This window comes from Spinacia oleracea, chromosome 4, assembly GCF_020520425.1.
Source record: "Spinacia oleracea cultivar Varoflay chromosome 4, BTI_SOV_V1, whole genome shotgun sequence".
Classification (NCBI taxonomy): domain Eukaryota; kingdom Viridiplantae; phylum Streptophyta; class Magnoliopsida; order Caryophyllales; family Amaranthaceae; genus Spinacia; species Spinacia oleracea.
The window spans coordinates 177,180,497-177,194,246 of record NC_079490.1 but is presented as its reverse complement, the minus strand read 5'-3'; the positions used below and the strand labels follow the sequence as shown (position 1 = coordinate 177,194,246).

Below are 13,750 nucleotides of genomic sequence, written 5' to 3'. Positions count from 1 at the left end.
CTCAGTTCCTTCTTTCTCCCATGGCAACGACCGACCTGCAACTTTTGCCATAGCAACAAATTCCAGTCATGACAACCACTAATTCGACGGGAATGCTCTAAAACATTATTATTATTCTTCACCCCATCGGTGCTATCCAGATTTAACACTAAACCTCAGTCATGACTCAATTTTTTCCGACGGCCAACAATTCTGTCGTTTCTCGATTATACGGCCATGGCAAACAATAATTGTTGTAGATTCTAAGGAACAAGCACTAATTTCATTGCTCTTTGCTTCAATATCATCAACACCTTCGTCTTCTTCATCCCATTGATTTCCAGGTCTAACAAACCAAAAACCTAGAATTTCGGATTAAGGATGAACGACGAACGACGAACAACGAATGACACCCATGAACGATGAACGCCGAAGAACGACGAGGTCGATTTGTCATTAGAACTCCGACGATAGTTAGTGATAACATTGAATCAAATTAAGCAAGAGGAGAGAGAAATTAAGTTAATTGTTAATTAACTTTCCTAATTATTCTGTTTTTTTTTATTTAAGAAAATACAATAATTAATTTTGGAAAATCCAGAAATTACAAAAACTATTTTCATAAAAGAAATTGTGTATTTAAATTTAAAGATAAAAACAATGAAAATCATGAAAATATATTATTTATGTTAAATTTAAAGATAAAAGCAAAGCATTTTATGTGGCCCATATTAATTCATCGTGGTGGTCATACTTACTACTCCATCTGTCCCAAAATTATAGTCTTGTTTAACTAAAGATACAGATTTTAAGAAAAATGGAATATAGTGAGTGGGAAATTGAAATATAGTACATTGATGATTAATTTGTATGAGAAAGTAAAATAAAGTACACGTAAAAAGGAATAAAGTACATGGGGAAGGAGAATATAGTATAATTATGGGACGCACGATTTAGAATAAAAGATTATAATTTTGGGATGGAGAGTGTATGGCCATTGTAGAAAGTTCCATCTCCTAAGCTATAATTTTCTGTTTAGTTGTCAAATACTTCCTCCGTTCTTTTATTCTATACATCTAATCACCAGATGAATAATCACTTCACTTTTTCGAGCAAGGTTGTTAGTTAATAAAATCTTTATGATTTATTCGAGGTAACATCTGTTTAGTCGTTTGGGAGAGATTCCTGTGAACACGCAAATTTTTGGCTATACCCGGGTACAGCCAAAGCTGGCTGTACCCCTATCCAAAACGATGTCGTTTTGTGTTGTTTAAAATGAACATTAATATACTGGTACAAAAATGAACATTTAATATTTCGAAAATGAACATTTATTTATTTATTTGGAATGAACATTTACTATTTAGGAAATGAACATTTATTTATTTATTTGGAAATAAACTACAAAAATGAACATTTACTATTTCGGAAATGAACATTTATTTATTTATTTGGAATGAACATTTACTATTTTGGAAATGAACATTTATTTATTTATTTATTGGGAAATAAACAATATAGACGCTTGTAAAAACATAAAAGACCAATGAAGTGAACAATTTCATTATGAACATTAACCATATATTTATTATGAACAAACAAATAAACAAGAAAGGACAAATAATTCAACAAAAAAGAACAAACAATATAAAAAAGAACATAAAATTCCAGAAAAAAGAACAGCCAATACTAAAATTATGAACAATTTTATGATGAATTTTAAAGTCAACATGAAAGAACAAACAATACAACAAGAAAGAAAAAATACTGGTACAAAAATGAACATTTACTATTTCGGAAATGAACATTTATTTATTTATTTGGAATGAACATTTACTATTTTGGAAATGAACATTTATTTATTTATTTATTGGGAAATAAACAATATAGACGCTTGTAAAAACATAAAAGACCAATGAAGTGAATAATTTCATTATGAACATTAACCATATATTTATTATGAACAAACAAATAAACAAGAAAGGACAAATAATTCAACAAAAAAGAACAAACAATATAAAAAAGAACATAAAATTCCAGAAAAAAGAACAGCCAATACTAAAATTATGAACAATTTTATGATGAATTTTAAAGTCAACATGAAAGAACAAACAATACAACAAGAAAGAAATAATACTGGTACAAAAATGAACATTTACTATTTCGGAAATGAACATTTATTTATTTATTTGGAATGAACATTTACTATTTTGGAAATGAACATTTATTTATTTATTTGGAAATAAACTACAAAAATGAACATTTACTATTTCGGAAATGAACATTTACTATTTCGGAAATGAACATTTATTTATTTATTTGGAATGAACATTTACTATTTTGGAAATGAACATTTATTTATTTATTTATTGGGAAATAAACAATATAGACGCTTGTAAAAACATAAAAGACCAATGAAGTGAACAATTTCATTATGAACATTAACCATATATTTATTATGAACAAACAAATAAACAAGAAATGACAAATAATTCAACAAAAAAGAACAAACAATATAAAAAAGAACATAAAATCCAGAAAAAAGAACAGCCAATACTAAAATTATGAACAATTTTATGATGAATTTTAAAGTCAACATGAAAGAACAAACAATACAACAAGAAAGAAAAAATACTGGTACAAAAATGAACATTTACTATTTCGGAAATGAACATTTATTTATTTATTTGGAATGAACATTTACTATTTTGGAAATGAACATTTATTTATTTATTTGGAAATAAACTACAAAAATGAACATTTACTATTTCGGAAATGAACATTTACTATTTCGGAAATGAACATTTATTTATTTATTTGGAATGAACATTTACTATTTTGGAAATGAACATTTATTTATTTATTTATTGGGAAATAAACAATATAGACGCTTGTAAAAACATAAAAGACCAATGAAGTGAACAATTTCATTATGAACATTAACCATATATTTATTATGAACAAACAAATAAACAAGAAAGGACAAATAATTCAACAAAAAAGAACAAACAATGTAAAAAAGAACATAAAATTCCAGAAAAAAGAACAGCCAATACTAAAATTATGAACAATTTTATGATGAATTTTAAAGTCAACATGAAAGAACAAACAATACAACAAGAAAGAAATAATACTGGTACAAAAATGAACATTTACTATTTCGGAAATGAACATTTATTTATTTATTTGGAATGAACATTTACTATTTTGGAAATGAACATTTATTTATTTATTTGGAAATAAACTACAAAAATGAACATTTACTATTTCGGAAATGAACATTTACTATTTCGGAATTGAACATTTATTTATTTATTTGGAATGAACATTTACTATTTTGAAAATGAACATTTATTTATTTATTTGGAAATAAACAATATAGGCGCTTGTAAAAACATAAAAGACCAATGAAGTGAAAAATTTCATTATGAACATTAACCATATATTTATTGTGAACAAACAAATAAACAAGAAAAAATAAATAATTCAACAAAAAAGAACAAACAATATAAAAAAGAACATAAAATTCCACAAAAAAGAACAAACAATACAACAATTATGAACAATTTTATGATGAATTTTAAAGCCAACATGAAAGAACAAACAATACAACAATAAGTTTGATGAATGAATTTAAAAAACAACAAGAAAGAACAAACAATACAACAAGAAAGAACAAACAATACAAGAAGAAAGAGTAAAAGATTAATGAAGAGTTTAATTATGAACATTAACGTACCATATGATTATTATAAACAAACAAATAAACAAGAAAGAACAAACAATATAAAAAAGAACATAAAATTCCAGAAGAAAGAACAAAAAATACGACAATTATGAAAATTTGATGATGAATTTAAAAAACAACATGAAAGAACAAACAGTACAACAAGAAAGAACAAACAGTACAATAAGAATGAACAAACAGTACAATAAAAAAGAACAAACAGTCGACAAGAATGAACAAACAATATGAGCGTGTCGTTTTTGGGGGTACAGCCAGAGCTGGCTGTACCCGGGTACAGCAGTTAGCGATTGCCTGTGAACATACTGTACTGGAAGGTAGGTTTGGACAGTCTGTATGCAAACTACACAACTGCTGAATGTGAAGCCTGTTTTTTGCGAATGCTTATATTTAATATTAATATAGCTTGTTGTTTTCGTTTTGACAGTAAAAACTCTCCCAGGAGCATTGCGGAGAAATGACTTTGGGCCGTTTGTCCAAACTTCTCAACACTTTCATAACAATTTGTTCTCCCAGGTTGGCAGATGACAATGAATTTGCTGCAGCCGCTCAAGAAATCTGCAACTACATCTCATAAAAATGCATATCACTCTTCATGATCCAATCCTACCTAGCTAGTGTTTCTAAGAAAACATGATGGAAAGTACGAATAATTACTACTTCCTCCAATTTTTATTACTCGCAATGTTCGTTACTTTCACGCATGTCAATGCAGAACTTTGATCATTAATATCTTTAATTCTTTTTAAGCAAAAATAAAAAAAAATGATATTTTAGAAGTAAACATTGAGACGATTTAACAAGATATTACATGATTATATTTTATCTTACTTATAAATATAACCAATAATAGTCAAAGTAGAATTTGTGAATAGTATAAAAACTCCAAACATTGCAAGTATTTACTAGATACGTACGTAGTCGGTACTAGTAATATCTCCTGCTGTCATCTTCGATTTGTTCATCCACACATGTTACTGGTTTTGTGCTCCAAAAATGTAAGGTCGAGGAATAAATTGAAACAAAAAATAATTGATTTTATTAACCGATGACAAATTGATAGGGAAGACAATAATTTCTACTCTACTATTGTGCCAAAAAAAAGAAAATTCAAGTCCTATACAGAGGGGAAGATATAATTTTAATTCCAATGACTATCAGCACAAGGAGTGCAACCCTCTAATGCAATGTCATCAATTTGAACTTTAGAATCATATGTGACTCCGGTCTTCCAGTTTGCAGGTAGAACGTTTTCAGCCCAAACGTTCTTGCCATCAAAGCCTGATGTCACCACAAATCTCAACTGTAATGGTCCTGGACCCGGATATTTGCTTGTTTCCCATACGGCTCCGTACTTCCTAGACATGAATATCCAATTTGATGAACCAACCTGGAAATACATTTGAGAAGACAACTGTAAGATGAAGAAAATGTATTGTTATCAATTTTATTTTTATTTATCAAGGTGTTTAATTTGTGACTTACCCTAGCAATGTCAATTGCAACAATTTCTGTTTGACCACCTTGATAGAGAACTTTGATTGCCAAATAACCAGGATTTTTGCTGCTCTCTTCCACACGGACTGCCAAGTTTTGACCTTTATAGTCACAAGGAATCCTGATGCATTGCATAGGAAGTTAGTACCAATTGAGAACGGAACCTACCCTTGCCCCATTACACCTTCTTCTAAACACATTAAGTGGAGAAGGAACATATGGAGCGTGAAATTATAAATTATGTGGAGAAGGAACATATGAAGCGTGAAATTATAACAAATTGCTAAGTGGCACTTCATATTTTGTTAGGAAATACGAGTAAATTTAGACTTATGTGTTGACTATTCACATATAGTCCGTACAATATTCTTGTAGATATGTTCCTAAGTCCATACACCGTGCTTGACTTTTATGTCCCTTTGATAATAAAAGTAAGCAAGTCAACTCAATGATACAACGGATCTATAATAATGGTAAACGGATCTATAATATCTAAAGCATGGATTTGCATTTCAATTGCATTAGACATTAAGCATCGTATATGCAACCATGTGCATTAAAATTATAGACAAGCCAGTCAGGTTAGCATTCAATGAATCAATATGATACTCTACTTCTTAATTCTTATGTTAGCTAGGTGTAACTTGGATTTTTCAAATTTGGACCATTAAGGAGGGACTATGACTAGGACATGTTTGGTTGACTACAGCCAAATTATTTTATACTTTGGCTGTCATGCTATTTGACAAGTAAGCCAATATCCATGACATATCTCCCAATATCCGCAACAAAATCAAAATAAAATTGTTATGCCATCAAATCATTAAACCGAAGCCAATGGGAACCACAAGTAATGATTATTGGGCAATTTTATTACCGTTTCTTATTCATGGTACCAATCTTTTTGAAAACGGACCAAACAACGTACGTCTAATTTCACAAATTGTTAGCTGAATTGTAATAATTAAGTATATTAACACTAATCAAGCATAAAGTAATGAACCAATCAAAATACAGTAAATGCATACACATGATACATAAAAAGTCGGACGGAGGATGTACCTCTTATATTCAACATCTACAACTCCAAGTTTAAGAATTTGTTGGTCCTTGCCATGTAAGGCCATAGCCCTAAGTGCGCGGCTGCTTAGCACAAAGTCAGTGCTGTTGTTACTCTTATTAACATCACTCATTATCACCTTAGTCCCTGCTTTATTACAAATTCCACTGTTCTTGCATCTTATCTGCTCATCATATCGGTAAAATTATATTAATTCTCCATTAATCAATCCCAATTTTAGTTCATCAATCAACTAATTAAAATCAAACTTATTTAATCAGGAAAATCAAAGATCATTACCTGAAAACAAGCACCACAACCAGCACCATCTTTGTACAGGGAAGGAACACCAGCTGCCACGTGTCCTCCATTGAATTTCAGAGCTAAGGATCCATACCCACATGATCCAGCTGCGTCAACTCAAAAAATTGTTAATTGCTAAAGTATAATCTGGGTTAATCTTAATTTGAGATGATTTCAATCAGAAATCATCTGGGTCTTAAACTTTCCAAAAATACATAGTACTAAAAATAGTAAGAGAAACTTACATGAAAGAGAAGAAGCTTTAGTGAAAACAGAGGCCTTTGATAAAACACACTGATCACAAGCACTTGCATATGCGAAGAAGAAAAAGAAGAACAACATCAACGAAATCAAAATCGACATTTTTTAAAAGTTTGTGTATTTTCTGGACAAAGTATAGAAAATGATCGATATAAATGAAGACAGTGATATGCTTTCTTATTTATAGGGGAAGAAAAAGTGTAATGGGTGAGGAGGATATTTATTTTTATTTTATTGGAGTACAGCAAGCTTAGGAAGAAAGATCGAAGAAGAGGCAGGTAAATCATGAAACGCGTAAAAAAAGAAAGAGTAGAGGGTAAAGTAGTAAAAATGTAGGAGTCACCGACCTGTGAGATTTGGGCGGTCAGACAAAATTAAACCAAAGTAAGTAGTGGGGTGTGCACAGTGCAGTGTCGCTGTGTGAAGACTGACAGCAAGGAGGTACTCGTAGTATTCTGTATTCACTTACAACTTACAAGGATGTTGTTCCCACTTCAATTTAACTTTGAAGTCAAGCTTAATTCATCTTTGTTGTTCCAACTATCAAGGTCATTATGGTCTTTGGACTTTGGATTAATACGGAGTATTTAATACAGTAATATGGATTGTGAAGTCTTGTGTAGTTGTGTACGTTTGTTGTTAATGCATTTGTTGTCGTTATGGGTGCAATCCATTACTAGCCAATGGTTTTCTTTGAAGCATTCAGCAGTGTTAAATCATCAATTAACCAACTCCAATACTCAATGGCAAATTCGGTATTTATATGTAGTGAGGTCATTATTCAAAAATTTATATAAAATAAATTAAAATTAAATACTAAATTAAGAGAAAAATTGTCCAAGTGGGGTCACGTAACCCGTCTTGTTATACGTTAGATCCGTCACATGATCTCAATTATGAGTATAGTAACATCTAAGGTAAATCACGCATCACCTGAATTAGTTGATATGTACTTCGTATAATATTGCCCCTTTCGAAATAGTTGCACAATTTTTACTTTTGGCACTATTCATTTATCATATTTTGACCATGATTTTTTACTAAGATAAATTATTTTTTACCACCTACAAACTAAAACTTGTATTTTACAACCTAAAAAAATTTAGAACTTGTTCTTTACCACCTGAAAAATGGAAAAATATATGATAATGTTATGTAGGGGGGCACAATAATGGTAATACTCCATACTTCGGCTCTGTTCTCTTCACCTTATTTTAACTTATTTCAGGTCTGATAAGATAAGATAATATAAAATAAGATAAAACAAGGGCCAATAAGATAAGATAAAATAAGTTCATGACCAATAAGATAAGATAAGATAAAATAAGATAAGTTCAGGGTCAATAAGATAAGATAAGATAAGTTCAGGGCCAATAAGATAAGATAAGATAAGGTGAGGTAAATATTAAGGTAATACTATAAGTTTCAATAAGATAAGATAAGATAATGGTCAATAAGATAAGATAAGGGTCAATAAGTTCAGATAAGATAAGATAAGATAAGATAAGATAAGATAGGGTCAATAAGATAAGATAAGATAAAATAAGATAAGTTCAGGGTCAATAAGATAAGATAAGATAAGATAAGTGAAATTCAGGTGAAGAGAACACTACTTTCTTATATGTTCTATTCTTCCACGTTTCATGTACTTAACTCTCATTTCTTCATCAACTTCCTTATGTTCCATGAATTTACATAATTTTTCACCACCATTAATTCACAAAATTAACAAAACTTAATAGAAATAAAGAGAAAAGAGTGAAAGAGTTAAAGAGTTAAAGAAAATCACACAATGAGTGTAAAAAATTGAATTAGGTAGCCATACATAAATGTTTCATCTTTTTTTTCGTTTTCAGGTGGTAAAAAACAGGTTTTAATTTTTTTTAGGTGGTAAAATACAAGTTTTAATTATTTATGTGGAAAAAAATATTTTTTCGATTATTGTAGGTGGTAAAAAAAACAATTTATCCTTTTTACTTATAAATAAAAATAAATATTATTATGTAAATTATTGTTGAGTTTTGTCTCAGTGTATTTTTAAATATATGTTTAAATTTATCAATATTTTATAATTTTTAATTTACATAAGATTGATGGTTAAAGTTAGAGGTGAAAATTTGGGTCAATGGGTCAGGTTCGAGTTTAGTAGTCAGGTCGATTCGGGGTTGTGTCAAAAATTACCAGAAATATTGTAAAACTTAATATTACTACTCCGTACCAAATATGATAAATGAGTCAAAATGGGTCGATTCAAGGTCATCCGAGTTCAGATTTCTCTTAGTAACTTCAGATCGAGTTCGAGTCAGTTTATCGGTTCGGGTCAGGGATTGTCAGCCTAGTTAAAACTAGTTATGCGTTGACAAACGTTGAAAACTACTCCGTAAAATAGTACAATTATTTTAAAAGAGAGGAAGTACAAAGTAGATAGTACCACGATAAAATATTGTGCAAATAGTCTGATTGTGTACACGAAAACGATGACTAGATCCATACGTGGAGAAGAATAATTATAACAAAATTAGTGATTAATCAAAGTTGAGAAGAATAATTAGGTAATCCTAATCCTCCCTTATATAGAGCACGGGAGGTCCGTGGTTGTTGGGGGGGGGGGGGGGGGGGGGGGGGGGGTGGGGGTTAGTGACTTAGTGTTATCCTATTTTAAGTACTCCGTAGTTGATAAGTTGGATGACGATGCATAAAATATGAAAAATAGTCAAAAGCCTAATCCAAATAATAGAGTACGGAGTAGTAGGCTAAGCTGTTTGTTGTTAAACTTGTTTGTTGTTTCCAGTAGTGAAAGAAAGGCATAAAAAGCCAAAGGTAGAGTAGTAATATAATTAATAATATCCTCAACTAACTACGTTTTCATTTTTCCTTCTTCCTTGGGTTTCTGCTTGCCACCATTATCCTTGGTTTGGTACCAAAATAATTATTGTATAAACCAAACTTCATTTTATCATCTCTCTTCTTTGTGTTTGGAATACCGACCTAAACATTTACTCCACCTGTTATTGTCCTCTGTTCATTCTTATAAAAAAAATAGGCTATTTCATTTTACTTGTTTTAGTCAAAACGCTTTAACTTTTGTTTATTCAAATACTGGCTATTAACTTGGACCATTTTTTTTGTATCATTATCTACTCATAAAGTGTTTGGAGGGAGGTTGCACTTTATGCTACCAGATTGGGTTTAAGACATGCTAATACCTTGTTTGATCTGAATGAATATGAACTCGATAAAACTGAAAATTAGGCCCTGTTCTTCTAAGTTTTTTTTGTTTAAACTGAATTGAGCTAAATTAAATGAAACTAAACGAATAGTAAATAATAAATAATAACAATAAATAATAAATAATAAATACAAGTTATTACAACTTATTAACAATTAAAATAACTACATAGTAGATGCACAAAGCACAATACCAGCGCCGTTCTCTCTCTCAAACCCTAGTCTCCATTGGTGAATTTTGAAGGGGCTTCTATCTATTTTTATCGGTCGAAAACCCCAATCTTTTTATTTGGGTTCTTTCTTTAATTTTGTTTGTTTTTTAGGGTTTTAATAATACTTCCTCCTTGTGCGAGGAATTATTCTCCCTCGAAAGACAGGGTTTTTCTTCTCCTTTTAGGGAGAATTTTTCTTAGGTTAGAGGATCTTTAACTTCTGGTGTACGAGGGAAGAATATTATTTAATTTCGAAAGAGAAATTGATTCAGCAGTGAAGATTTGTGCGTTGTCACAACAGATGTCAGTTTTACGTCTACAATCAATTGAATCTGATTTAATTCAATATCAAAACTACAACAGATCAAAAGACCCCCTCGTTGAAGGCTGTATCAAACAACGATGTGTTAGAGGGTATACAAGATGTTCGACGTGCGATGATCGTAGTTTTGAAGAAAACGGGTTTTATTTGATTCGATTTATTAGTATTTGATAGATTCAAGTCTCTTTTGTAGATGTCGTATGACTTTTAATTAATGAATTAATTTTAATTTCAAAAAAAAGTAATAAATACAAGTAATAATAATAATAATAATAATAATAATAATAATAATAATAATAATAATAATAATAATAATCATCATCATCATAATAATAATCATATTAACCGGTTGATTGAGGATCGGGGTTCTGATGTGGGTCTTTCAATGTTGTTGGTGGATTTTCAAAATGCCTTCAATTTAGTTGATCGAGCGGCCATGTTACGTGAAGTTCGCCTTCGTTGTCCGGGCATTTCACGATTGGTTGAATTCTGCTATTCTACTCCAGCCAGATTGTATTATGGAGAGCACACGTTATGGTCGTCTCAGGGGGTGCAGCAGGGTGATCCCCTTGGTACTCTGCTCTTTGCTTTGGTTTTACAACCCCTGGTTTGTAAAATCAGGGACGCTTTTGATGTATGTCTTTCAGGCATGGTATTTGGATGACGACACTATTCTTGGTGACGCCTTGGTGGTTGGGAAGGTTCTGCAGTTGATTATGGAGGACGGGGCTTGTCTCGGGTTACATCTTAACGTGTAGAAGACCGAGGTTTTCTGGCCTACAGAGGACCCTCGTAGCAGGCTTGTGGGAGTCTTTCCCCCTGATAGTGTTCGTCCGTTGCATGGTGTTAAGTTGCTTTGTGGTCCCGCTAGTTCCAATCCGGTTTTTAGTGGTGAGCTTGTGATGCAGAGCGTGACCAAGACCATTGGGCTTATGGATAAGGTTGCTCAGCTTGATGATCCTCAGTGTGAGGTATTCTTACTTAGGGCATGTACCGGAGTTTCTAAACTCTACTTTTCTTTGTGTACTTGTCCTCCTGGTATTTTTGAGGCAGCTCAGCGCACTTTTGATGAGGCTCTTCGATCTTCCTTGGAGCGTATTGTTACTGCTTCGGGGCCTGGCTTTGGCGATTGGCAGTAGCGACTTGCCACCTTACCTTTTTCTTTTGGCGGACTTGGTGTTTATTCCGCAGGTGATGTTCGTCATTATGCTTTTCTTGCTTTTCGATTGCAGTCTTTTGGTTTGCAGACTAAGCTTCTACGGCATGATGGTATTGTTGGTCCTGATCGAGCATTTGAAGATGCGTTGAGTCTATTTAGTAGAACGGTGGAGTATGACATTCTGAGTAACCCTAGTGAGGTCGCTGCCCAGGGATGGCAATGGATCGGATTCGGGTCGGATGAAGCTTCACCCGCATCCATCCGTTTATCAATCCGCTCCACCCGCATCCATCCGTCACCCGCTTAACTCGTCATCCGTATCCACCCATCCATCATACGCGGATGAAGCGGGTGGATCGGATGGCTAACGAATGAATGTTTTATATTAAAAAAAAAATTAAATCAACACCAATATACATTTATTTTTATCAATAAAAATTATTTTGTATAATAATAGTTATAAAAATAAGAACAATTGGTTTTGAAAAAAAAAAGCATCAAGAAATTTAGTTATCTTCTTAAATATTTAACATTTTTATTAAAATTTTGGAAGAGAAATATATTAAACGGGTGGATGGATGATTAACGGATGGAGCGATCATCATCCATATCCGACCCGATCCGTCACCCGCTTCATCCGTCACCCGCATCTCATCCGTTTAGTTCGGGTATCCATCCATTTAATAATTGCGGGTGGATCGGATTAATGGATATCCATTTAATATTTCCATCCCTATCGCTGCCCCTAAACTCATGGAGAAACTGGCAGATATATATTTCACAAAGGTTACTGCATTTGCAGAATCCACCGTCTCTTTATCTTCTCGACAGTCGACGTTCTGGAGATCGCAGCAGGGAGATCACACCTCTACTTGGCTTCGTGCAGTCCCCATATCAGGTTTGGTACAGACCATGAATACTAAGGCTTACCGATGTGTGTTGTGTTACCGGTTGGGGGTTCCTTTGTTCTCTATTACGGCGCCATGTTCTGCTTGCTCCAGGGTCTTTGCGGGAGACATCTTTGGTGATCATGCGGTGTCATGTGCTGGCATCGTGGGTATTAAACATCGGCATAATGTGGTTCGGGATACCCTTGTTGATGTTTGTTATCGGTGTGGGATTTTAGCGCGGAAAGAGGTTGATATTGGTCTATCTGGAGGGAACGATGGAGCTCTCCGACCAGCAGACGTGTTTCTCTACTCGTGGGATCGGGGCTGTGATGTGTGTGTTGACTTGACGGGATCATCTCCTTTGACACAATCTGGGTTGTCTGGCTTTGCTCCGGGCCGGGTTGTGACTGATGCGGCTATTCGGAAGCGGGTCAAGTACGAAGCACGTTGCAGGGCCATTGATTATGGCTTTCATCCGTTTTCTTTCTCTTCTTTGGGGGAGCTGGATAAGGATGATGTTGCGTTGCTGAAGCGGATCCAGAAGTTTTTTAGGACACAGGACATTGGGGCTTGTGCTGCTGCTCATATTTTCACCAGGATAGGCTTTGCTATAGCCAGAGGAGTAGGGGCCCAGATTGTATCTCGGCTTCCCACTAATTATTTGTAAAATATTTTACTCTGTTAGCATTTGATTTATATAGTGGGTATTAAACATCGACATAATGTGGTTCAGAATACCCTTGTTGATGTTTGTTATCGGTCTGGGATCTCGACGCAGAAAGAGGCTGATATTGGTCTATCTGGAGGGAACGATGGAGCTCTCCGACCAGCAGACATGTTGCTCTACTCTTGGGATCGGGGCTATGATGTGTGTGTTGACTTGATGGGATCTTCTCCTTTGATACAGTCTGGGTTGTCTGGCTTTGCCTCGGGTCGGGTTGTGACTGATGCGGCTATTCGGAAGCGGGTCAAGTACGAAGCACGTTGCAGGGCCATTGGTTATGGCTTTCTTCCATTCTCTTTCTCTTATTTGGGGGAGCTGGATAAGGATGTTGTTGCGTTGCTGAAGCGGATTCATAAGTTTTCTAGGACAC

The 13,750-nt window shown here is 33.3% G+C and overlaps 1 protein-coding gene across 1 annotated transcript; it reads right to left on the bottom strand.

The window, feature by feature from the left end:
- Nucleotides 1-4,740: 4,740 nt before the first annotated feature.
- LOC110788200 (expansin-like A2) lies at nt 4,741-7,104 on the bottom strand. Its single transcript, XM_021992833.2, has 5 exons — nt 6,830-7,104; nt 6,582-6,691; nt 6,284-6,465; nt 5,210-5,342; nt 4,741-5,114 (listed from the first exon to the last, which is right to left on the bottom strand). The coding sequence occupies exons 1-5, from the start codon at nt 6,945-6,947 to the stop codon at nt 4,866-4,868; spliced, it is 792 nt and encodes a 263-aa protein (XP_021848525.1). The 5' UTR covers nt 6,948-7,104; the 3' UTR covers nt 4,741-4,865.
- Nucleotides 7,105-13,750: the final 6,646 nt, after the last annotated feature.

Coding starts and splice junctions, on each gene's coding strand:
- LOC110788200 (XM_021992833.2), bottom strand. CDS start 6,947: ATGTCGATTTTGATTTCGTTGATGTTGTTCTTCTTTTTCTTCTTCGCA. Junction 6,692..6,829: donor TAAAGCTTCTTCTCTTTCAT/GTAAGTTTCTCT, acceptor GAGTTGACGCAG/CTGGATCATGTGGGTATGGA. Junction 5,115..5,209: donor TTGCAATTGACATTGCTAGG/GTAAGTCACAAA, acceptor ATGTATTTCCAG/GTTGGTTCATCAAATTGGAT.